The following is a 26,489-nucleotide window of genomic DNA, read 5'->3' on the forward strand; positions in this document are numbered from 1 at the left end:
AGGAAGTTGGGAATTGATTGGATTATGTCCTTTGCATTCTCCTAAGGGTCAACTAGAGGAAAGGAGGGCTCCCTGCATTTTCATGTTTTGGGACCAGCAGGAATGGAAACCAGCTTTCCGTTTCAAATTGTTATGGGAGGCACTGGAACTGCTCCCGAGGAATCTAAAAAAATCTTGCAACAACTCACAAAAATGCTCTCAAGGTATCTAGAGAGTTTTGACCGACTTATCCACAAAACCCAACATTTTCCCAAGCAACATGTGAGGTTCAAAGTCTATCTACAACCATCAGAACTCTCTCTACATATATTTTGAGTTATTATTTTGTTTGGATCCTTTTCTCTACCGTAAAAATGCAAATGGGAACACACACATGTAGTGGATTAGTCATTTGCAGTCAACATTCAGCTCTGCCACATATTTGATATTTTTTCAACCATGAAGAACACCTTCATTCAAAGAAAAAAAAACCCTGGAAAAAAATCCATCTTAATGCACAGAGGCAAAAGTGATGAAAGATTTCTTAGCTCTCACAGAGATGGAAAAAGGATTATTTCGGCTGTCAAATGTTTGGATTTAATATTAACATATTACGGAATGTATGTCCTGATAATTGTTGCAACTCAGGAAAAAGCAGTATTTTTTTTTGTTTTTTGTTTTTTTATAAAGAAAAATTAGTATTAAAGTAATGTGTTGAAGGACTATACAGCTATACATTTTTCTAAGATTTCTCAGGAATTCAGAAAAACAATCTTGAATAATCTTCCTCTATTTTTAATAAGTTAAAATCCTTAAATCTGATGAAAAAATTAAATGTATACATTAATGAACATATGTTAATATCTATAAATAATTTTACAAATATACATGTTAAAATATAATTTTTTAAAACAAAACAAGCTGACAAGATAAAAGAAAACCTTTGCCTAAATCAGTATGTCCTACTCTGGAGGAATTCTTAACTGGAATAAATTCCTCTTCAGTCTTGTCAGCCATGTTAATATCGGAGATATTATATACACACAAGAGCTATTTATAGATATATGCACAATTGTAGGAAATAAAACTTTGCAATTCGTTGAAAGGCGTTCGACTATGGGGTACCCGTAATATCTTTTTTTCTCTCTCTCCAAGTGTTTGATAACAGATTTCTGGGAAAAATTTATGGACCTCCATTACAAATATATTTAAACTTTATCTACAAAAAAACTCACCCAGAAAATAGCTAAATAAATGTAGCAAATAGCAGAATTTCCGTTTGATGCACATTACAGTTCATAGAAATCCCCTGGAAAAATTAGCCAAAGTCACTGCTACATGCTCATTAACAAATGACACACGCGCACACCCCAACACAAACACACACACACACACACACACACAATTTTCTAGAGCTTGCAACACCTCCAGGCCTTCACGTCTCGTCTTGCCTGCACACACTCACTTATCCAGCCATTAGGGCAAGAGGCGGCGTACTTCCCACCGTGAGAAAAATGAAGGCAACTTTGAAAGAGGTTTAATGCTTTCGAGAGTGATTAACTCCTCAGAATGGCTTTGAATGAGTCCTTAAGTAGATGGCTTCGTTTTATATTTATTAAATATAAAACCAGTACTTACTTAAGATTCCCTGCAGGCAACGTGGCTACGGAGCCCTACCAAAGGAGAGTTGTGTACGGATTGCACGAGGGCAACGTTTCCTACATTCTTTGCACACGGGGGTTGTTGTTTTTGTCATTTTCCCACCCACTCCTAGAATTTGCAGGCACAGAAAACGGACTCGAAGGCCGGAGGTTCCCCATCCTCTCCTTTGCCTTTCAAGGTTTCCGGGTGTTTGACAAGAAAAGTAGGAAGAAAGTACGTCCTGTGTGCCATGGCTTCACGGCAACGCAGGCCTCCGTGCCGTGGAGCAGAAAAAGGCATCTTCCTCCTCAGGATCTTGTTCCAAAGCTCCCCTCAGACGTACATTCACGAATCTCGTTTTTGAGGCTCAGTGTCTGTCATCATGTCTTGATGATGCCGTTGGCCTGCTGTTTTGGAAGGCAAGGCTCCTCTGAGAGCAGCTCGTGTGCAAATACGGAGTCGTCTCCTGAAGAGCAGGCACTGTGGGTGTCGTGGCCTTTGGGGGAGTATTGCTCGAAGGCCACGGACAGGTCGATGTATTCCTGTGAGGAGGAGAACAACAGCATGAATATCAGCACGAAGCGCACACTACAAGTTCCTCATCCCAAGGACACCTTCTTCTTTTATTTTCTTGGGCAAGAACTGAAATTCTACCTCCAATGAGTGAAACCTTCTGCTCTCCACACGCTAAGGGCTGCCCTGCTTTCAAGAATCCAGCTGTGGTTTAATGTCAGCTTGGTAGGACTCAAAGTAGGATTCAAAGTAGCAGTCCAAAGGCGTTATGGAGGTCCATCCGTGGTCCTTACCGAGCTGAGGCAATTATTCCATTAAACAGCCATGGCGCAACCACAGTCACAGTTCCTCCTACATAACCCTGTCCAACTATTGAATCCCCACTCATGGGCACCTATTTGGAGAAAGCTCACCTCCACCTTGGAGTGGAGACACAGCTTGTTCGGTTGTGGTATTAGGACTGTGGGACACATTCTCTAGTAGGTTTGCTTTAGGATATCTGAAATAGTTTACAAAGGATGCTCAATTCTTTCTGGGATTTGGGCACTTTTGCTATTGTTAGACAGACTTTTTTGTCCCTGTAATTCTTTTCTACTGACCGTCTTTTTTTATTATTATTATTGAAAATGCACTGTTTTTAAAATTCTGCCTGAGGAACAGAGAGGCACGTTAAACTGTTCCAAACAAAGAAACTGAATGACATTAATAGTTGCATTAAAGTCAAATGCCCTCTCATGTGCCACTGGACTGCAGCCTCTCCCCTTAACTGCTCACTGTAGCTCTCCATGCTCTTAAAACGGTTGCAAAGCTCAAAAATGCTCAAGAATCTGATCTCCGAGTAGGGGGGTGAGGGGCACAAGAGCTCTCCTGAGGAAGAAAGGAGGAGATACGCACATCCGTGGAGGTCACCGTCAGCACTCGGTCCAGGTCTTCTACCAGCTGCTTAAAAGTTGGCCGCTGAGAAGGAACCGCATGCCAGCACTCCCGCATGATCATGTACCTGGGCAAGAGAAGGGGCTGATCAGCACCCCTGATGGAAGGACCCTGGAGAGCCCACAAGCTTTCCCTCAGCACAGCCGAGAAAGGCCGGCAAGACTTTTGACGGCTGCCCATGTTTTCTACACAGCTACACTCCAAAAACAAAACCAACTGACTTCAAATAAGTCAGAGGTCAAGGGTCACGCAAGAATAGTTTTTAGATTTATAACCCATATTGGTGGCAGGAAAGTTCAAGGGAGCATTCACGTTGGTCCTGCTTCTTGTTTTTCCTCCTTAGGTGGGCTGGACTGAGAGAGAGGGAGAGAAGGAGAGAGAAGGAGAGGGAGAGAGGGAAAAGAGAAAGACAGAAGGCAAGAAGGCAAGAGGGAGAGAAGGAGAGGGAGAGAGGGAGAGTGTGTCACTTCTGGATGAGCGTGAATCTGGATCTTCTTACTCTTAGCCCACCGTTCCTCCATTATTCCCCACTGCCCCTGGGGCTGAGAAGGAGGGATTGACCCACACTCTGAGCAACAGGGTGGGGTTAGAGCTGATCACGAGGGTCTTCCAGAAATACCCCCAACTCTGCAATTATCAAGGTCTCCCAGAGTGATGGTATTGCTGTGGCTGTCCTGAAGCAGGACCTTTAACACCTGAGGAAAGCCCACTGAAGGGCTGGCCAAGAGCTTCCATGCTTCGCCACAGAATCTCAGATGGGTCTAACAGGCTGCCTAGAAACTTTTTTTTTTTTTTAAATTAGATTTATATGCCGCCCTTCTCCGAAGACTCAGGGCGGCTTACAATGCGTTAAGCAATAGCCTTCATCCTTCTGTATATTTATACAAAGTCAGCTTATTGCCCCCACAACTGGGTCCTCATTTCACCTACCTTAGAAAGGATGGAAGGCTGAGTCAACCTTGAGCCTTGGCGAGATTCGAACCCTGCAGTAATTGCAGGCAGCTGGTCTTAATAACCAGCTTAATAACAGGGTGCCTTAAACCCCTGTACTACCAAGGCTCTTGACCGAAACCTTTTGGCAGCTTTAATGGGCTGCGTCCTCATCTAGCTGTAGAGATGGAATAGAAAGAGCCCATTTGGGATAAAACTGAACTTGGGTTGGGCTTTTTTGGAGACCAGTCCCGACCTGGGGGAATGGGCTTAAAGCATCCAAAGACCATTCTGATGATGAGAAGACACTTGGTTGAGTTTTGGGTGGCTATAGAAAAGAAGGAAGGAAGGAAGGAAGGAAGGAAGGAAGGAAGGAAGGAAGGAAGGAAGGAAGGAAGGAAGGAAGGAAGGAAGGAAGGAAGTTATGAACAGAAAATAGAGAGGTGAAGCAACTGAATTAACAGGAATCCATCCTGACAGATGGAAAGACAAGCTTCCCCAACGCATGATATTCTCAAGTAGAAAACTTACAAATCTGGGGTACAATTTGCAGGCTTGTCCATTCGGTGGCCTTCCTTTAACAGTTTGAAGAGTTCCTCCACTGGGATTCCTGGATAAGGAGACCCTCCTAAAGTGAAGATCTCCCACAGCAGCACCCCAAATGACCACCTGAAAGCACCAACGTTGAAAAATCCAGTGAAAATTTGGGAGCAAAAAAGAGAGAAGAAATTAAGATGTATTCCCTCCCCCCACCACTACGAAGCCATGTAAAGTAACTTGTCACCAATAGCTTGATGACTGAACTTATCCAATGACTGAATCATATTTGTTTTTTCAAACCAAACACTGGCCAATCTGTTGATCCAGCTGAACCGAATCCCGAATTAGATAAGCAGTTAAATAGATACAGCTCCTCTCTTTGATCTTTGTGGAAGCCTCCACAGAGGCCAATGAATGGAACAAGCCCGTTTATTCATGGATTTCGGGATATCTTCTCTGCATGGCATCACAACGCTTTCCCTGAATGGGTGTTTTGTTCCTTTTTTATTTGAAAACTGTGGGCAATGCTTACACATCACTCTGATGAGTGTAGACACGGTCGAACAATGCTTCGGGAGCCATCCATTTCACCGGCAGCCGGCCCTGGCATCAGGGACATGAAAACAGAATATTATCCATCAGCAATTCTTGTGTCTTACTGCTGTCACCACCATCTGATCCCCTCTGCTACAAGCGAGTCCAAATAATGTTTAATCAACATAATCCCAATTCATCTAATCATTGTGAAGACGCTGATCATCTACCTGACCCACCATCCAGAGTTAATGTATGTGGTGCCACCTTCTTCCCATAAAGGAGAATATTTGTAGCCCAGGGTTGAAATGAGGGTCCCACTGATGCTCTCTGAGCTTGGTTGTTTTCTTGCAGATGTTTCATTATCTAGTTCAGAGGTCTTCAAACTTGGCAGCTTTAAGACTTGTGGACTTCAACTCCCAAAATTCTCCAGCCAACTATGCTGGAGTTGAAGTCCACAAGACTTAAAACTGCCAAGTTTGAAGACCTCTGATCTAGTTTGTTCCAAAGGTGTTTCACTTTTCATCCAAGAAGCTTCTTCAGTTCTGAAGAAGTGAAGAAGCTTCTTGAATGAGAAGAAAAAGTTCTTCAAGGAAAAACAGAATACAGCCGTCTTTTGAAAAAGGACCTTTGGGACAATCATGACCTGGATGACTGAGAATCTCCACAGATAATGATCTAGTTTGGGTAATGGAACATCTGCAAGAAAACAGCCAAGCTCAGCCAACACCCCTCACAACCTTCTCCCTTGTAAGTTTCAAGTTTATTAGATTTCTATACCGCCCTTCTCCCGAAGGACTCAGGGCGGTGTACAGCCATATTAAAACACATAGATTTATAAAATTTAAAACCAATTAAAATCGAGTACAAAAATTTTGGCCCGCGAATTAAAAACACACATACACCCATTTTAAAATTCGTACTAGGCTAGTCTGGCTTGCTGGAACAGGAGGGTCTTAAGATAAACACAAGATTGGTTGCAAGGTCAATTGACCTATTTTCTTCCCATCTGTCTTTCTTCTGGCCTGTCCTCTTACCAAACTCCAAATCTTTTACTCGTCCCTAACGTATGTGCTGTCACGGCTTTATTTGACAAATAAGGTAGGCTCTTGTGACAAAAATCAGTTGATTGCATTCAGACAAAGTATTGTAAGCCTTGGTGTGTGTATATATATATATATATATATATATATATATATATATATATATATATATATATATATATATATATATATATATATATATATATATATAATTATTCTTATAAGAAGGTAGATTTACGGAGCAGAGCAGAAATATTCTCTGGGCTGCTGGATCCAGATCCAGCTGGAAATGCTGACACATCATGAAATCTCCTGCCTAAAGTGAAAAGCCAAGCAGATTTCATCAACAATCTGGTACTGTAATCTATCTAATCTCACCCAAACTTTTAACAAATCTACGATAAAAGGAGATAAGATGAATATTCCATAACAATTAGAAAGACTTTCCCTCAGAATAAGAAGCTCTAGTTAGTATGATTTCAGGGATTTTTGATCAATGAATGATTTGTTTATTGAATGATTTAAATAAATAAAACTATTCTGGAGCTATCCAATTTACCCTTCCTTGGCTAGGGATTCTGGGAGTCGCCATTCCAGCACATCTGGATGGCCAATGATTGTCCCTTCTCTCTTTTTTTAAGAAACTTTCCACTTACATTAGTTGTTTTTTTGTAATAATCGATGTTGTGAACATCTCTGGCTAGGCCAAAGTCAGCTATCTTCATCACGTTGTCTTCCGTGACTAGAACATTTCTGGCAGCCAGATCCCGGTGAATACACTGCAAAGAAATAGTTTATAAAAAAACCAAAGTTGAATCAATAAACAGCTCTATTCTTCGTTAGAGCCTTGGTAGTACAGTGGTCTAAAGCACCCTGTTATTAAGACCAGCTGCCTGCAATTACTGCAGGTTCGAATCTCACCAGGCTCAAGGTTGACTCAGCCTTCCATCCTTTCAAAGGTAGGTGAAATGAGGACCCGGATTGTGGGGGCAATAAGCTGACTTTGTATAAATATACAAAAGAATGAAGGCTATTGCTTAGCGCATTGTAAGCCGCCCTGAGTCTCCGGAGAAGGGTGGCATATAAATCAAAATTAAAAAAAAATAAAATAAAAAAATTACAAATCTGAAAAATAAATCTTTTTAATTCCTTGTACCTTGGTTGTAGCAACACCGAGACTCTCAATTCAGTAGAAACTCCTTATATCTTGTTTGTAACTACATTAAGTCTTCTCTTACAACAATTCATTTAGTGACAGTTGAAAGTTACAACAGCACTGGAAAAAGTTATGACCGTTTTCCACGTGACCATTGCCCAGGGTCATGTGATCCAAATTCAGGCGTTTGACCACTGACTCATACTTATGACGGCCGCAGTGTCCCTGGGTCACGTGATCCCCTTTTGTGACCTTCTGACAAGCAAAGTCAGTGGGGAAGCCAGATTCACTTAACAACCACGTTACTCGTTTAACGACTGCACTGATTCACTTAACAACCCTGGCAAGAAAACGTGAAAAAATGTGGCAAAACTCAGTTAGCAACGGTTTCCCTTAGCAACAAAAACTTTGGGTTCAGTTGTGGTCATACTTCAAGGAGTACCTGTACGCATAAAGGCATATCATAGAGGTCACTAAAACATTAAATTTCCTTTGTCGGAGATACGTTAAAAAAAAACCCTGAAGCTTCCTGGTTCCATCTGATTTGATCTCTGAATTACTGGATTTTGCAGGCAGGAATAACATTTTATTACGCAAGAAGATTTACAGGGAAGTCCCTCAATGTTAAAGATGTTGTGGTTATGTTGAATTATATTCCAAAACTCTGGAATCTGACCATCTTTGAGGGATGATGGTTATGCTCGGATTGGGGCACTGCCTAAAGAATTATTTTGAGAAACAGGAGGCAGGTAATGAATGGATCTGTTTCTTTAAAAGGCCATTTCCCCACTAAACAGAAAACGAAGCAATATGTTTCCCGTTGACCCAGATTTCACAATATTTTACAATAGAGAAAATTGACAATAAAGGGTATTATTTTTCTGTATAGCTTTATGATATATAAGCGATATATTTAAATCCTTAGTCATTTCTTTTGAGCTTCTTTCTTTCTTTCTTTTCTGTTTATATTTTTCTTATAATTAGTCGTTTTCTGCATTTTCATTGTTGTGGATTTTTAAAAATTCAATTGCCAACATCAAGGACTCTTGCTCGAATCCCCCCGTATTATGAAAGGGGCAATCCCACTTTGCTTATGAATCAGATCAAGAGACCCAAGGCAGCTCCTGAAGATCCCATTAGGGGAAAGCCTCTAATGCCAGTGAACCCATTAACAGTCCTTCACTCTCGTTAAACTTACCTGTCTCCAGGATTTGTTCTTTACTTCCATGCAGGTAGTCCTCGATTTACGATGGCCTTGGGACTAGAATTCCCGTCACTACGTGATGCAGTTTTTAAGTACAACTGCAACATTTAGCAATGGCAATTCTGCAGTCCTGGTTGCCATTGTTACCCAAATCCCACCGTCACAAGGCGAGGCGACTTCCTGCTGGCTTTCCATAACTCAAATCGATGGGGAAGCCAGCAAGAAGTTACAAGTCCCAGGCTGGGAGGCAGGTAAAGGTGGGGGAGGGAGGGAGGGAGGAAGGGGGTGCACGAGGCGTGGCATGGATCAGAGAGGGCGAGAGGTTTGGGGCAGGTCAGGCATGGGTGGTGAGGCACAGCGTGGGTGGGAGAGGGTGTTCAAGGCGCAGGTCAGGGAGGGTGTGAGAGGTGTGTGCGAGGGACAGTGTGAGGGTGTGTGTAAGCTGTGGGTTGGTGGGATACACAAAGAGGTGCACCACAGGTGAGGGGGGGGTGCATGAGGCATGGCGCAGGTTGGGGTGGGTGCACGAGAGTGGAAGGTGGCCCAGGACAGGTGTGGTGTGGAGCAGGGAGGGGGCAAACAGGTGTGCGAGTGGCACTAGTGCAGAGGGGCTGCATGAGGGTGTCTGGGTGTCTTTCTGGGGAAGCTGGCAGGGAACAGTGACCACGTGGTTGAGAGGTGCTGGCACCGGTTGTACGTGTGAAATCGTTGCCAAGCATCCAGATGGCATTCATGTTACACAAGGGTGCTGGGAACACCTGTGTAGGCATGCACGTCAACCTCAGTTGGCTGCTCAATTTTGTTTGAGGCCTCTGACCGTGAAATTAATTAATTTCGGTTAGTTTTTCATGCTCTCTTCAAGGCACAGTACACTTTGGATCTAGATGTCCCATATTTTGTTCATTCTTTCTCTCAGTTAACCAAAGGAATAAAACTTATCATCTTCAAACCAACTTTTAGCTGTTCCATCTCCAAGAAGAAAGGAACCGTGTACGCTAATTCTCTTCCAAATAAATATCATTTCAGCTTCTCCTATTTCTAGAGTCTATTTATCTCCTCTTCCATCTGTTATTCTTGTCTTCCTTAATACAACTTGGTGTCTTTGTTTCACGTTCCCCACATAAGCTATCTTCTCTAGTCTCTGGGAGCCTACTTTTCGCAAATGCTTTGCTACTCACCTTTTGAGATGCCAGATACTCCATCCCACGGGCCACCTGGTAGGCGCACGAGACCAAGTCTTTAAAGGTCAGCTGTTCCTCGGGAAGCTTGCAGGTATCAAAGGAATAATCCATGCCAGGTAGCCGACGGGCTCTCAGGTATTCCCTTAAATTCCCCTTGGATGCATATTCCACAAGAACGTAAAGAGGTCCTGGAAAAAAACAACCGATGATTGCTTGACATGCCCTCTCATTTCTCTCTTAAATTTCCTGGCAGCTTGCTACTCGTTTTAGGACTGTTGTGTCCTTTCGTTCAGATTCTAGAAGAAAGGACCTTCAGTTCCATCACAGATACATTAACCTTGGGAGGAAGAGGAGCTGCATCCTAACAATTTAGCAAGGTGACACAAGGGTGGGTGAAGATGGGCATGGTTCAAACTACAGATATCAAAGCTGAAGCTGGGAGAATCCGCCATCTTCCAGCCACTCATCAGAAAGGAACCCCGATGCCCACACCGTGGCAGGAACTTCTAAGCAAATGGAGATTTACTGACTAATCCAAGGCCTACTCTTCACGGTTGCCCTGAGGAGGTCTCACTTGAAAGGCCACGTGCGTATTCAGCAGAAATGCCTTCCTGAACACCCACTAAGCTTCCAGTTCAGAGAGTGGAAAATTTGAGCTCATGTGGGAACTTCCACCCATACAGCTCTACCGGTGAGGTTTCCTCATGCAGGTGTTTCTCCAGATTAGAGTGATTTTGAAGAGGCAGAATTTACCTCCTTTGCTTTGAGAAGGACCTCAACAGAAGAAAGCAGAAAGCAAGGACACCAGGGGGATATCAACAGGTACAAAGAGGCCCAGGCTGAGCATCCGCCTGACTAACTTTACCCAAAGCTCCACAGCCGTCTGTCTGTTTTAGGAACGTACCGTCCTGCGTGCAGGCCCCCAAGAGATTAATAATATTTTTGTGCTTGCCGATCATCTTCATCATTTCCATTTCTGAGACTAAGTCAGAGAGATCTTTGTCTGTGGCATCATCTGCAGAAGAGAGGAGAAAAGCAGCAATGAGACGGAAGCATTTCTGTCATGTTCCACACAAATGGCGCCCTGATATTTTAGCTTGCAAGTCTACAGCAGCCCCATGCTTGGTTGTGATTCTACCCTATTCCTGGTTTTAGGGATCAGGGGCTCTTCCCTCCTCCTTTCCCCCAATTCTGGACAACAAAGGATGTTTCCAAACATACACATCTGATATTTTGCTGGTTTGGCTTCACGTCCAGGCTTGGTCAAGGGAACCATTCAGACGTTCTCCAGAAGTGAGCAGGCTCCTTCTGCTCCAAAGATGGAGTGGGACAGAAGCTCCTACTTTTCTGGAATGGCACTTCAAGCCAACCCTCCCCATCCCACTTCCTCTCTTAGAATGGGAAGAGAAGCAGTTGAAGGACCGAGAGGTGGAATCAAAGGTGAATTTGGAGCCCACAGTCTGTTGTCTTGGTACAGACAGTCCTCGACATACGACCACAATTGAGCCCACCATTTCTGTTGATAAGCAAGAGAGTTGTTATCTGATTTGTGCCCCATTTTATGACTTTTGTTGACACTGCGGTTATGTGGTCGTGAAGCGAATCTGACTTCCCCCATTGACTTTGCTTGTTGGAAGCCAGTTGGGAAGGTCACAAACCGTGATCACATGACCCATTGTCATAACTATGAAGCAGTTGCCAAGCATCCAAATTTTGATCACGTGATCACGGGGATGCTGCAACAATCGTCAGTATGAAAAATGGTCATAAGTCACTTTATCCAGTACTGCTGTAACTTCGAATGGTCACTAAATGAATGGCTATAAGTCAAGGACTACCTGTATAAAGGCCAGGGAAGAGACCCCTAAAAGCCTGAGATGACCTAAAGCAGACGTCAGTCCATGGAGGCGAAGCATGGGAGGAGAACCAAACCAGGATTAGAAATCAGAAGTGCAAAGAGGCGAGGCTCATGAAAACACCCGTGTCCTTGCACCCGGGGCCTTCGGTACCTTTCAGCATCTTGACGGCTACAGTCACAGGCTTGCTTGGTTTTTCCTTGTCGATCCCCATGGCTTCGGCCATCACCACTTGCCCGAAGCAGCCTTCGCCCAGCGGCTTCCCAAGAGTCAAGCTGAAAAGCAAACCAGTACGGATAAGACTGAGACAGCTGAAGGACCAGGAAGTGGCCCTCTCAAATCCCTGCCTAAATCCAGTTTCCTCACCGAGATCTCGTCAGTTCCCACTTTGGATCTGCCGGCAGCTCCAGCTCGGAGACGTTGGCCAGCATGGCGCCCTCGCTGGAGGAGAGGCGGGTGATCCTCACCAGAGGAGTGTTGGAGTTCATGGATGAGTTGGACTCCAAAGACACCTGCTTGAGTAGAGCAAAGGAGCGGTTACTGGCAACAGCCTCTCGCGGGGGGGGGGGGGGAAGGGGCAGCCCAAGGGACCGAGGGGAGGGGAGGGGAGGGGAGCCTTCGTGAGCCACAGTGCGATTCAGAATGGTTATCAACCTTGATGGGAAGCCACTGAGGGCCTCCGCCAAGACCTTCGTTTTCTTTAAAAAAAATGCTTTTGGGTTTAAATGGTCTAACTTCTAATTCCTGGGAGTTAGCGACTCTGCTCCTTTGGAATTTATTCCGAAGCACATCTCTTTTTTTCTTTTTTCTTTTTTTTGGCCTGCTCCTGGAAAACAATCATGATCTCTGGAATATAACTTGGTTGCAGTGGAAAGCGGTGCTACTATAACGCTTCCTGTGATCTTGAGGCAGCCTTGAACCCCACTGGCTTCTATTTGGCATAGAGAAACAGCAGCTGAGGGGGACGTGCATGAGATGGAAAAAAATGAATAGGGAAACATTCTTTCTCTATCTCTCCCCCCCTCTCTCTTTCTTTCTCTCTCTCCCTCTGTCTCTCTGTGTCTTTCGGTGTCTCTCTCTTGCTTGGTCTCTTTCCCTCTCTCTCTCTCTCTCTCTCTCTCTGTGTGTGTGTGTGTGTGTGTGTGTGTGTGTCTCTGTCTCTGTCTGTCTCTCTCTCTCCATTAGGATCATTCAATGAAAACTAACTGAAAACAAAATTAGAGGAGGTCAAAGAAAGCTCTTCTTCAGACAATACTTATTACAAATGAAGGCAAATATATGTGTCCCAGGATAATGTTGAAGGACCCAATCTGACTCAGTCCACGGGACCAGAGGTTTAGTCTTCTGAGCTTTTGGACGCGTGCTGGAGCCCATTCTCAGAGAGAAGTTCTCAAGGAAAAGAGAGAGAAGATCCCCAAGGATGGGCTCCAGCATGAGTCCGAAAGCTCGGGAGACTAAACCTCTGGTCCCCGTGACCGAGTCAGACTGGGTCCTGTAATACTTAATTAAGTTGTGGAACTGATCCCAAGATATGGTGATGGCCCCAAGTTACATGAAATTCAAGGTGGGCACGTCCATCAGTTGGCTGCTGATTCTGAAGACTCTGTATATTATTCAGAGTCCCAGGATTATCTGTCTGACTTCTGTGAGGAAAATGATACTTGGCTTGATCCAGAAGGCCCGTCCTTATCATCTCAGTGCTTCCCATTTCTTCCCCGGAACCCAGGAAGCACTAACGGTGTTAACTAATAGCACTGATGGGGTCCCTTCCTAGCATGCTTGCCCAAGAGAAAGCCTCCAGGTGAATTATGAGTCGCATCAGTAAAAACAGGTCCTTTGTGCCTTTTCTTAGGCTAAAGAGAAGCATTTTGGGAAGCCTGATTGTGGTCTAAGTCCATTTTACATGCCATGTTAATGTTAACATCATGGAGAATTCAACAAACAGCTAAGATCTGGAAACCAGAACGTTGCACAACTTTAAGGCCATCCTTTAAGCCAGGGGTGGGGAACCTGTGGACTTCAATTCCCAGAATTCCTGAGCCAGCAAACAACAAACGTTAAGTCCCCAGAAACAGCAACGCCAGAATAAACCCGTATTCTCCATAAAGTGGCCTGGTGAGCCCCTTGAGCCCTTCTCTGGGTCTAAGAAATCAGGGGGGCCTAAGGAATAGAGGGGAACAGAGATCTTGTATCTACTTTCTGTTACCTGTCTCTTGAGGGGGAACTTGGAGACTTTCTGGACTGCTGTGGCGTTCATGGCTTTTTTGGCCGGCCTTTTGATTTTATAAATCATCACCATCACGGCCACCAGGATGGAAAGAGCGAAGGCAATCCCGTAGCTGAGGATGCCGGCGTAAAACGAGCTGGAATCCTGTCTCGCAACCCGTTTTTCTGCTGCAGGAGGAGAGACGCAGTTTAGGAACCAGGAAAATGGCAGCCTAACCATATTCTGATACGTTTCAATACAGATCATCCCCAATCTAAAATACACAACGGCACAAAATGCTCGTGGCACAGCACTAAATGGCTGTCATCTCCAGATTTCTTTAAATTTGGGGGTCCACCCTGGTGCAGAAGGGTTTTCAACCAACGAGACGTGAAGGTCTCTCTTCTGAAAATCTAATAGCTTTCTCCGCTAGATCCTTTATTTAGGAGCAGCCGTTTAAATACTGTATCAACGGACGTGTTGTCATTCAAACGTAATTAACACGCACAGTAACGCCAAATGACTGTGTATTAAAAGAATAATGCTGAAGTGCAAAATGTCAGTTCGTGTTGCAGCACTGAACGAGAAACGTTCTGGCGTTTCTGAGATGAGTTGGCAGCCAGCAGACTTTGTGGAGTTGGGGCTGAGAGTGGCATTGTTTAATTTGGGGTTGTGTGATTCATTGGCCCAAATCGTGAAAGCTCCTCCCTGCCGAGAGACACCCCAAGGCAGAAGAAGGGGTGGGGGTGGGGATGAGCCAGCAGGCCCTTCATCAGGTCCACCTTGTGAGAAATCGGCTACGGAGGCTGAGAGCCACAAGTGACTCACAGGGCTTCCCAGAAGGAGTCTTGTGTTTTCCAACTCAAGTGTGGGCGCAATTCAGCCAGTGAAAGTTGGAATCCAGTAATAGGAAACTACTCCATTAGACTGGGCATTTAGCATTCAGAAACGCTCCAGCTTGTAAGTGGTGTGGAACAAAGACTTCTGAACTTCTCGGAGCCCCCCCACCCCAGGAGAGACCCCAAAGTCACAATGGGCTTTGCAACGGTTCAGCTGAATCTGTGGCAGCCACTGTCTTCTCACACACTTGTGGCTGTCTAAATATCAGTGCTGCACCCACAACAGTTCTGAAAGAGGCACCACCAGGGCTCCCCAGATGGAGAAAGGCTAATAATTCGCGCTTACTCCAGAGTAGAAATGTGTCATTTATCGCCACTTATAATGAGTTGCATGAAACGAAATGTGTTTTTGGTGACTGAAGATGATCGTCCCGTCTTGAAACGCAAGATGCACCTCCCGCTCAAGAGCTGCACCTTGCCCTTTAGAGGCAAAAGGGGGGAAAGGAGACCAAGCAGAAATACCTGGTAATACCGTCAGCCAAGCAGAATGATGTGAATAACCAATAGAATTCCCCGCCAGGCAAGTATATTCCCCAGCGTCTTCAAAAGTAACATTGTGCAAGGACAGAATTTCTAGCTCTTTATCCGTTTTGTTAACACCTGCTGTCTACGGAGGAAAGAACAAAACAAAAAGAGAGATAGGAAGGAGGGAAGGAAGAAGGAGAACAGGATAAGCAAAATTCCCAGAAAAGATCACCCAGACAAATTTCAAAAGCAAGCGGCAATCGGAAGGGCCTCTGTGGCCTGTCCTGGTTCCCTTCCACAACCACAGTTGTTTTCCAAAGCAATCAGATCCCTTCACCAGCCTCTGACTCTGTCCCACTAAGGATGCATGCAAGCCAAAGCGTCCGGACGAAAAATCCCCTTCACAAGATGACTGTCTCGGGTGGGGGGGGTTAGGGGGAGGGCGAGGAGGGGGACGGAGGGGTGGAGAAGGGAAAGAGGAGAGGCCGAGACAAGCAGGGAGGATTCAAGGCCAGGGGGCAAGTGTGGCTTTACCAGAAAAAAAGCTTTTCATCTTTTAAAAATTTGCAGAATTCATCCAGAGATTGGGGGGGGTTGCCCCCCCATCCAGAAAGCCCTTGCTCCTCTTAGATCCGTTAGGAAGGTTTCAGTACATTTCCTGGCCCGTTTTTTTTTTTTTGGTGGGGGAAAGGCACTGAAACGGAGGAAGGGCTCCATACGCGCGTGGCCTTGGTGGCGCAGGGCCTCAATGGGAGCGCCTGGCAACGGCTCTCCCGAAGTGAGCTCGATGAATCGTGAGAAGAGGAGACGGAGAACTTGATCAGGCAAAGAGCCGGTTAAGAACACAACCGGGAGGAAGAGGCGCTTCTAAGACAGTCATTAATGTGGGAATTTTTCTTAGCGAATGATTCATAAAAGCGTTTCGTTATTCTAAAAGTTAGGGAGAAAAAAGTCAAAGACGTCGAGGAGAGGAGAAGGGGGGGGAAGCACCCCAAGAGGAGCAGAAATGGTAACGACTAGCAGTTGGGAGCTTTTTTTTCGGCTCGTTCGTGCAGCTGCGAAGCCTCTGGGACAGAGTTGAGGAATTACCTGCTTCTGGTTTGTGAATGTGGAGCCAAAATGATTTTTCGGCTCTGCCTATGAAATTGTTGGCTCTACAAAGATATTCGCCTTCGTCTTGTTTGGTCACATTGAATAGATTTAGGTTAACATCGGCTTCAGCGTTTTTACTGATCCAAGACTGCAGAACAGACAAAAACTTGAACTTCAGTAACCCAACAATCTCTCTCCGTCACAGGTTAGACAGGCAGGGCTGGCTAGCTCTCACTCGGCTTGGCTTCACTTTTTGGTAGAACTTCCGTGCTGGAAGAGGACGGCTCCTTCTCTCGCTGCAAGAGACCACCTTGAAGCCCTCGAGAGAGAGAGACGGTGGCTGGGTCTCCTGCTTGGAGCTATCCAGGAGGAAAGGCCCACCTTCTCTCCACGCCAGGGGTCTCACTGCCCCAGGGGTTTTGCCCCTAAGAAAATTCCCCCAATTGGAACCTGCCTTTGGATCTCTTGGATCCAATTTCTTTTTTTTTCAAATTCTGCACTCTAGCATAAGGGAGGACTGGTCTTGATATTCTTCTTTGAGGGGTCCTATTAGACATTTGAAGGGGGATATCCTAACCCCACCCTCCATCTTCTCTTTCCAAGGCTCAGCAGGCCAACCCCACTCTTCAATCTCCTTCCACAGCCATCCATGTCTAGCCTTCTCTTTCCCTCACTGTCCTTCTCCCAATGTCATTGGTCAATTCTTAGGCTGCAATCTAGAGGCATTTACTGCATGACCTATTAAAGCAATTAGTGGATTAAAGAATGAGCAACACTTATTCTTGCAAAATTTCTCCTTGATAAATAATAGGGATAGAATTCAAGGTGCTCACAGAACCAATGACTTTATGATCTGTTCAGGAGCTTCTTAAGGATTGATGCCAGGCAATGTACATCAAATGATCGATGAATCGTCCTTTCCCCCTTTTTTGAAGATTAAAGGACATTTTGTATTTTCCAATGTCTCCAATTTGATTCAGAGATCAATTCATCCATGGACCAATGACGGAAACCAGCAAGGCATCATTTGGCTTTGCTAAGGAACTGCAATCCAGTGTTTTTCTAAAGCAATCTCGTCTTGCTGCTTGGTCGTGAAAGATGAAGATCCTTTCGGGAAGGCTAAGGTATTGCGAAACAGCTGCTCCCCCCCCCCAATGCAAATAATCCTTATATTAATTCTGAGTGATGGTTATCTCCCCTATCATTAAGCCTGACAAGCAGTAACGTCTTGAGCACACTAAACAGGTTCACAGTTTCAGATTTACATCCAACCTTTCCCAAAGGTGCTTTTCTAAAAGTCAACTAGACTTCTTTGGGGTTTTTTCTTGAAAACCTTTCACTTCTCATCCATGAAGCCATTTTCAAGGAAAAAACCAAGAAAGTCCAGTTGACTTTTGAGAAAACCATGTCCTGGATGATGGATGATCTCCGTGGACGTCAAGCCTTTCCCAATTTGTGGTCCTATCTCTCAGGCATGGTTATACGGTCAGTTCCTCTGCAGGATTAAACCCTGGATCTTCCAGCAGATCTCAAGGTTAATCTGATAGCGGTTGTTATGTGTGACTTCCTGTAAATACCTCCTCATCCTAGTAGATTCCAGCTTTAAAAGTATGTAACGATGTATACCAACCTTTAGGACAGACACGTAAGGAGTCCCATCCGGCCCGTATTTGCTTCCGTTGACTTCCACATGTTTCAACCACTGGATGTGAGGCTGAGCATCACTGTACACTTTGCAGTGGAATTCCACGTTGCTCCCAACCACCACCGTTTGATTGGCAGGCAGCCCTGCCTGGAGAATGGGGCGGTGTGGAGATCTTTCTGCAGAAAGGAGAGGACGCTTACTTATTATGGGCAATGAGTAAACCCCTCTAGCCAACATTTGTCCAATAAAAGCTCCCTCTTAGCACACCACGATGCTGCTGCTAGTGGTTGCAAGAGGCCTACGTAACCACAATACCAAGGTGCGATATAATATTTGCACTTGTAAGCTGTTGCTCAATTCCCATCGCTCCTGTGGAAACAAAAAGGTGGACTGAAACCGGAATGAAAAACCACAAAGTGCCTGGGTGCCTTGCTCAGTCTGGCTTCAGAAATCGGCATCCAGGTTTGCTATCATCGGCTACCATCAATATACTAGGAGTAGAATAAACCGGATGTAGCAAACTCCTCTGAAGAAGCGTAGATCTAATTTTTGAAACACGTTTGGTGAGTTACCAATTTTCTTGAGGTTTTATCAGCTGGATTAAAATGCTGTTTTAGTTCAGTCAAAGGAAATGTAGGATATAAAACTGTGGCTGCAATGGAAGCTATTATATGCAGACTTTGCCTACATTTTCCCCTCAATAAATTATCAATTCAATAAATTGTAGTATATCTTAATACACTTCCAGGTCTAGAGTATCTGAGGAAACTTATAAGAAATCAACATTTTTAAAAAATATGAATCCTCTTAAATGCTTGGAATATGTCCCGGTATTGTTTGTATCTTTAACATCTAAACAATATAAAGTTTATATTGATATAAACAGCTTATATGGACTAATAAAACTAGTTAAAGTGAATATGGCATCTGGACTGATGCAGATAGTCAGAGTAAGCCCTACTTTAATTCCTCACTGATATTTAAAGGAAATCAATAAGATATTGAGAAAGTTTTCATGGGACAGATATTTCCCATCCACCAAAAACACTTATTTATACAGAAGTAATAATTTAAACAAAGGGTTTGCAAAACAAGAGCCTTTGCTAACTGGGACTACCTCTATGTGTAGTTTTTAAAATTGTATGTGCGTTAATTATTAGGTTATTTTTCTTTTGAGGTAGAGATACAGTATAGTACTTTTTTTATTACTTGCCACCAGGAAAATCCTGCTTCCTCTAAATTCTGAAACCTGAGGTTGAAGGGGAACTAGCATTCTGGTTCTCAGACTCCTTCAATTCTACTTTCCAACTGTTTTTCCAACTTTAGAAGTGGAGTAGCCGAGAGGAATTCCTTCTTTCTTCAAGAGGATGTAGTTTGGGACAGATGGGGAACAGCTGTCCATTCTGTGAATGCCAAGTGGCACCGCATGGATCTTGGATGCAAAGTTTAAAACAACACTTACCAAGAACATCCAGTTGGTAAGTATGCCAGATTACACCGTATTTGTTCTGGACCACACAGGTGTAGTTGCCTCGGTCTGACGGAACAACACTCTCCATGACGAGACTCCACTGCTGGTGCCGCAGCTGAAAAAAGGAAAAGATCAGTAGATAGAAGCTTGCCTTGGTCCTTCAGAAAATGACTTAACAAGAACATCCTTTTTCTAGAATTGAAATGTGAGGTCCATAAAAGTGTTCTCTCTCTCCCATGTGCTCCAGAAACAGGACTAGAATTAGATCTCCTTCCTCAGTTTCAGAATGTGAACCCAACAAGACAATTCTGAGAGTTGAAGTCCACAGTATAATGAGTGGAAGATCATCAAAGGGAGATCCCAAGTTGGAACTAAGGAGAAATTTCCTGACAATGAGAACAATGAATCAGTGGAATAGCTTGCCTCCCAAAGTTCTGGATGCTCCATCACTGGAGGTTTTCAAAAGTAGACTCAACAACCAATTGATCAGGATGGCCAAAAGGCTCCTGTCCGCTCTCTATCTTCTAAAGTCGCCCATGTTGGCAAACCCTGATCTGGACTATGTTCCCTCATTTGCAGCATAAAGGTATTAACTGTGCAGATATGCTAATGAATACCCAATAGCATCTTGGCACATTCACAATAACTTTCCGTAATATCCATAACAACACTGTGTGTTTTCTTGAATAATACAACTCAACTGGATGAAAATGATGAAGCCAAGTACCATACTTGGATTTAAGTTGGAAGTTGGATTTGTGTTGGAAAACCTCACAGTTACATTTAAGGAAGTTCTCATTAACATATATCATATAACAAATCTCTCTCTCTCCCTCCCTCCCTCTCTCTCTCTCTCTCTCTCTCTCTTTCTATCTTTCTATTTATCATCTATATTTATCTTTATCTCCCTATCTCTTTATGTCTGTCTATCGATTTATCAATCTATCAATCATCTATTTATCATCTATCTAACCACATACATGCTCAATAAATAGATTACTTTCTTTCTATATCAACACTTATTACTGGTGTAACCTCTGGGTCTAATTTACAAGTTTCTAGAGCATCTGGTGCATTTCAAGAATAACCTCAAAGCAGCTTACTGAGTTTCAATAAGCAAATGGGAGGCGGGGAGGTTTATACTTACTTATCCTAAAAGGCTATCCCATCAGAGAGAAACAAAGGGCAGCTCTGGGTCTGAGTAAGCAAGATGGGTGGCCACCAAATCCCACCCACGAATGAGGACTTACTTTAATGCCTCCAATACGGTGCTCCCCTTTGAATTCTTTGCCATTTTTCAGCCAGTATATGGAAGGAAGCGGCTTGCCAGCTGCCGGGCACCGGAAACGAACAGTATTGGCAGCTGGTACTGCCAAAAGCTTCTTTTCCATTCTGTCACGGTGGGTCCAGTAAGGTGCAACTGCAAATACAAAGTAGAATGAGAGACGTCAGCTGAGAAAGATGGCAGGTCCTCAGCTACTGAGGTAGGAGGTCTTATCTCCACCAGCTTCCTATCAGGAATGGCCTTCTAAACTTTAACTGAGCAGCACCATTCAGCAGTCCTAGGTAGCATGACCAAAACTGAAGGTTGATGGAGGTTTGGAGGACTACATGTTACCCATCCTTGGGTAAAATGACCTCTCCATGTGTGTAATTAAGCATAGGATGAAGATGAGAAGAACAGGTTGAATGAATGCACCACTAGCCACTTGAAAAACCCAATGTCTCTGGAGATTCTCCATCACCCAGGTCATGGTTTTTTCTTTGAAAACATTTTGCTTCTCATCCAAGAAGCTTCTTCAGTTCTGCAGGATCCAATCTGGGTCAGTCACCAAGACCAGAACTTTTGGACTCGTGCTGGAGCTCATCTTTGGGGAACTTCTCTCGCTTCAGTTCTGACTGAAACAAAACATTTTCAAAGAAAAAACCAAGAAAGTCCAGTTGCCTTTTGGAAAAACTCCTCTGAGATGATCGCAAAGCCAAAATCACAGAAAACAAGCTGACCTTTTTCTTTTTAGTGTTGGTACAAACAAATGGGTGAACAGTAAGTTCCCTCAAGTAGAGAATTGGTCAGAGGAAAAAAGACAAGTCAGCACCTCCAGAGAAGACACCATTGCATTGCTGGAGCTGAACTGCAGACAACAAGGAAATGAAAGTTGATGGGACCGGTTGTATAACTGCCTTGCCCATACCAGGAAGGGCAGTGTTTGGTGAACAGTTACGTTGGCTCACAAGTCCTGTTTTTACACTCCAACAAATCCCACTATCCACTATTGTTAAAAATCAAGTGTCAGTTTTCTCTCTTTTTGAGGGTTAATTGTTCCTGACACAACAATTAACCAGTGGAATGGCTTGCCTCCAGAAGTTGTGGACGCTCCATCGCTGGAAGAAGAGATTGGACAGCTACTTGTCTGGAATGGTGTAGGATTCCTTGTTCAAACAGAGGGTTGGATTAGAAGACCTTCAGGGCCCCTTTCAACTCTGTTATTCCATTATTTATTAAAGATATGGTCCCTAACCACCAGGAGGCTGACCATGTCTTGTCCTAGCAGTTGTCCAGTAATTGTCCAGTAAAGTCTTCTGATTAGGCATTTGTGGTGAAAGCCACTTCAACTTCATTACCGACTAATGGGCAACTCCTATCAAGCCACCCTCCTACTCAAAGGAACAAAGGCACTGAATTCTACAGCACAGCCAGGAGAAATGCTGGAAGTACAAACTATCGTGGCTAAAGGGAGAAATTCCACATTTCTGCTGCATCTCACAACTTTTATTTTCTGTCTAAAGCATTGTCAATGTATGTATATAAGAAGCGTCTCCATCAAAAGGAAGATCTGTAGATTTACAAAAACAAGCAAAACATCAGCTTTGGGCCAGATTGGCTGACCTGAGCTCCAGATGATAATAAGTTGTCCTCTTTCAGTCAAAAACTTGGAAGGGAAGCTTCTTTGCAAGAATAGGTTTGTAGCTCCGAGATCCTCTGAGTGTTTGTCTATGAATGAAGCAAATTTGTTCCCAAAGTATGGGCAATGAGCCCTAGAAGCATGGTAGTTTTTTTTTGTTTGTTTGTTTGGGTTTTTTTGCTCTTATTGCTTTGTCAAGAAGCAACTGGACTTTCTTGTTTTTCTTTGAAGACATTTCACTTCTCATCCAAGAAGAAGCTTCTTCAAAGCGAAATGTCTTCAAAGAAATCCCAGAAAGTCCAGTTGCCTCTTGAAAAAGCACCTTTGGGGCAACCGGGACCTGGATGACTGAGAATCTCCATAGACATTTATCATAGCTATCATAGAATAAAATTTCAGGCTGGGATTTCAAGTGAAAAGCTGGTACTATAATCAAACTGTAATCATGTTCCTGAGTGGACCCCATGAGTCAACAGAAGGAAATAAGCAGACCAAAGCATTCCCTTCTTCATCCCTTGGTGATCAAAGCTGAATCTCAGATGATGGACAGGAAACGTGACCTTCCTGAGGTCAGAAGGTCCTGGGGCAGAGCCATTGGCTGAAGAGGGCAGCGAATCTGCTGAGTTGGCTCCAACAGTCCCAACAAAGGAAATGTTTGGGGCAGCTATAATTACTGGCAAGGGATCTCGCTGTGGGATTTGCCAATTAAGAGTCAATTCAGAGCACAGACCCAAAGCAATTTCATGGGATGGTGGCTTCAGAGAACAATCAGCAAATGCCAGACTACATCCCCACAATGAGCACAAAGCCACGAAGATTAGCTTTGCCGGCTGGACAAAATGCTGACCACACGGACACATCTGGGCAGTCTGTCTCTGGCCCAATCGCAGAAATAACATGAAATGCCATCTGCGGCTGAGAATGTAAGACCACGCAATCTATGCTTTCTGAAGTGAATTTCCTGGCCGGAAGCCTAAGGAAAGACAAGACAAGACAAGACAAAGCACCTAGAACATCTGTAGATGTTCAGCAAACAGAGAAGAAGAACACACAGAGAGAAGATGACTAAAATAAGAAAAACACTTGGTGAGAACACTTCTTAGATGATCTAGAAAATGCTCAAAGAGGATAGGAAAGCAATTTCCTTCCAAAATCTTGTTCTAAAACAAGGATGGGCAATTCAGAGTTTGGATATGGCCTCCAGCACCTCAACATCAGACTGTCAAACCTGGTTTATCAAATGACAAGGTTTCAGGAGGGAGCGTGAATTATTTGTCCCAAGAGCCTCCTCTTCCCATTTTTATCTTTAGTATCTCTCCCCAAAACAGTTCCCAAACGTTTCCAAACTTCCAAGCTTGTCCATGTACAGACCTCTCTCTCAAAAGAACCATGGAACAAATAAACCAAGAAAACAAAATGCATTTATTTCTAAGAGTGCTCCTGGAGAAATTTGCTGACGACCAGTTGGCCAACTTGTAACAAGCGACAATGTAGTAAGAATGACTTCCTTGATTACCACAAATTGTTGGCCGGTGCTGCCATCACTGGACTTATGCACACAGTTTCTGCTAATCCACACCAACCTTCAACCTGAAGTTTTAGGTCATGTTGCTACATGTTGTACATTCAATAACTGCACACTTGTGTAATGTATGACACTGCAATCATTCAGTTTGGCTGTACCAAGTCATTACCCAGCAGCCTGAATTTTGCAAAGCAGCCCATCTCACTTGTTTTAATTCATCCCCTAGAAAGCCTTTTATTCTGAGATTTTATGCTTGCACTCTTTAAAGGGGTATTTGTACTGGGGAACTAATCTGTGTTTTTAGGTGCAAGAGACACCACAATAATAGACAGCGCCTCCTCTTTCCAGTTTTGCAAACGGTTATCATTAAGCGATAAAACTTTCTCCAGACTAAGGCTGCCCAAGCATTCTGCTAATATTTTTAAAATGAAACTTTTTTTTTTAAAAAAAAGAGATCTATGCCTAATGCAGTGTTACTCAACCTTGGTAACTTTAAGTCATGTGGACTTCAACTCCCAGAATACCCCAGCCAGCTGGCTGGGGAATTCTGGGAGTTGAAATCTACATGCCTTGAAGTTGCCAAGGTTGAGAAAAACTGGCTGGCGTAATGAATGGCTTCCTTTTCCCTGGTGACAAGGGAATAAATAAGAAGCAGAAAAGCAGGAGAAGGGAAGGGAAGGATAGGCTGACTGGGTTACTCGGCTTCCTGGCTCAGGAACTCTTTTCCCAGCTCCGTAGCTTTCATCCTCCTCTGTTTATTTCCTCCCACGGAGGCATCTGTAGACCACAGGCCATCTTGGCTTCTCCAACTGCTGCCTTCTGAGAGAGGGAGCAGGAAGCCATCTTCATCCGTGCAGCCAAGGGGCTCTCCTGTTTCTCAAAGCTGAAACTCCAGCCGATTAGCTACTCACAGGCCTGCAAACGGGTGGGGAGAGCAGGTTTCACCCCCCACCCCCACCCCCCACCCCATCCAGCAAGCACTCTGACAGAGAGAGCAGGCAATGCAGAAGGGGGAAAGAAGGGAAACATGTCTATACATGGCAAGGGGATTATTTTATCCTTGGCAAAGTTTTTCAAAAATTAATTCAAACTCTATCTACAAACTGTGGGGAATGGAGGTTGTTTTAAAATTTGGTGTTTTAAAAAGAAAAACACACAACTTTATCGACACTCGGGTCTTGCAAAACGGAAGGCCTAGAGAGATTGATGTAAACCATGGTGGCCTTACTAACTCATAACTGGCTGCTTACTATTCATCTCCTCCTTTGTGCCCTTCCTTCCTTCCTTCCTTCCTTCCCTCCCTCCCTTCCTTTCCATCCATCCATCCATCCACCCACCTGCCATCTACTTCCTTCCTTCCTTCCTTCCTTCCCATCCATCAATCCATCCATCCATCCATTTCACAAAGGAAGAAGGAACTTCAAGAAGGGAAGAGGATGGCTCTAAACTCTCTTTGGGTGTTCCTTCTGAGCAAATATTTTCTCCTGGGGGCTGAAAATCAGCACCACGGACTTGGTCTTAACACCCAGGAACTCCCAACAGAGGAAAATTGAAAATGCTTTATTGGAGGGATCTGATTCAGGACTAGCCTTCATAAATGCTGGCTCAGGAAACCAGAAGCATCGCAGCGAGACCGGCTGGAAAAATAGTGGGCTCCGATGAGCTCCACAAAAATCCAGCCGGACAAACCGCTGTCAGGGGATCTTCGGACCGGAACCAAGAGGAACAGGCAAGTTCCTCGAAAGGTCAGAGGCTGCTCTTCGAATCGGCGGCAGGGGTGGCGGCCATTGAAAAATGACCGATCTGAAGCTGGGGCAACCGGACTACGTTTTTTGTGCAGGAGCGGTGTCTGAATGGAGTGCTGGTACTGGGTGAGTGATTGGCCAACTCACAGTTAAAAAAGAAAATTTTTAATAACTTTAAAAAGTGTCCCGGAGCAGAAATGAGCAGCTAATTGGCACTTGGGAAAGTTAATGGAGGGAGAAGAACAAAGAGGAGGTTAAAATACCAAAGCCCAAGAAAGAAAATTTTACAACTAGATTTAAAATTGGATTTGGAGAAATTAAGTCTCGGGAGAAAGGCGGCATATAAATCAAATATAAAAAAAACAATAAAAGAAAAAGAAACCCGAGGGAAAGTACTTTTTATGTGGATTAAAAATATTTTTGATAATTTTCACATTTGAAGAAGAACAAAGAGGAAGTTAAAATACCAAAACCCAAAAAAGAAAATTTTATAGCTGGATTTAAAATTGAATCAAAAAGAATCAATCGAAGGGAAAAGAAGGAAAGAGTGGAAAGAGATTAGGAGAAAGCTTGGGGAGGATTACTCGAGTAATATATCTAAAAGTGAGAAAAAGGATTCAGGAGAAAAGATATAATAAATACAAAAAGAAGAAGAAGAAGAAGTTAAAAGAATGGGACAAAAGGAGGAAATTATTAAGAAGTGGAATTTTGGAGAGACCAAGAGAAAATGGTTAAAGAGGGGAAGAATAGGGGAAAGGAGGAAGGTAAATAAGATATATAGTAGTAGATTTAAGTGAACTATTAATATTGTGGATCAAATAAGTTAAAGGGTTTTAATGTAAGAAGTGAATGTGATGATGTATACTGCTTATAGCAAAACAGAATAGTAGATGAAATGTGAAATGGCAATGGGGTTTAATTATGAAGACAAGTTAAATTAAGAGACAAAATTGAAATGTTAAAAAGTGGGAAGGGGATTTTGAGATATATATTTTGTAAATGGAGAAATAAGATAATTAATTGATGTT

At 43.8% G+C, this 26,489-nt stretch overlaps 1 protein-coding gene across 4 annotated transcripts in view; it reads right to left on the reverse strand.

The window, feature by feature from the left end:
- Positions 1-758: 758 nt before the first annotated feature.
- FGFR3 (fibroblast growth factor receptor 3) overlaps positions 759-26,489 on the reverse strand; it is a 55,659-nt gene continuing 29,928 nt past the window's right edge. Inside the window, exons 4-17 of one of the 4 annotated variants that reach the window (XM_034416103.3) lie at positions 20,539-20,708; positions 19,280-19,403; positions 17,803-17,993; positions 15,078-15,222; positions 13,717-13,904; positions 11,877-12,022; positions 11,664-11,785; positions 10,559-10,669; positions 9,652-9,842; positions 6,770-6,892; positions 5,069-5,139; positions 4,528-4,665; positions 3,028-3,133; positions 759-2,162 (exon numbers count right to left, since the gene is read on the reverse strand). In XM_034416103.3, coding sequence (XP_034271994.1) covers positions 2,001-2,162; positions 3,028-3,133; positions 4,528-4,665; positions 5,069-5,139; positions 6,770-6,892; positions 9,652-9,842; positions 10,559-10,669; positions 11,664-11,785; positions 11,877-12,022; positions 13,717-13,904; positions 15,078-15,222; positions 17,803-17,993; positions 19,280-19,403; positions 20,539-20,708 — 1,988 coding nt within the window. In that variant the 3' untranslated portion in view covers positions 759-2,000. Of the gene's footprint in view, positions 2,163-3,027; positions 3,134-4,527; positions 4,666-5,068; positions 5,140-6,769; positions 6,893-9,651; positions 9,843-10,558; positions 10,670-11,663; positions 11,786-11,876; positions 12,026-13,716; positions 13,905-15,077; positions 15,223-16,169; positions 16,321-17,802; positions 17,994-19,279; positions 19,404-20,538; positions 20,709-26,489 lie in introns of all 4 variants that reach the window. The other 3 variants (XM_034416077.3, XM_034416096.3, XM_034416071.3) reach the window with 3 other exon arrangements.

Source organism: Pantherophis guttatus, chromosome 5, assembly GCF_059756535.1.
Source record: "Pantherophis guttatus breed Tessera chromosome 5, ASM5975653v1, whole genome shotgun sequence".
Taxonomy (NCBI): Eukaryota; Metazoa; Chordata; class Lepidosauria; order Squamata; family Colubridae; genus Pantherophis; species Pantherophis guttatus.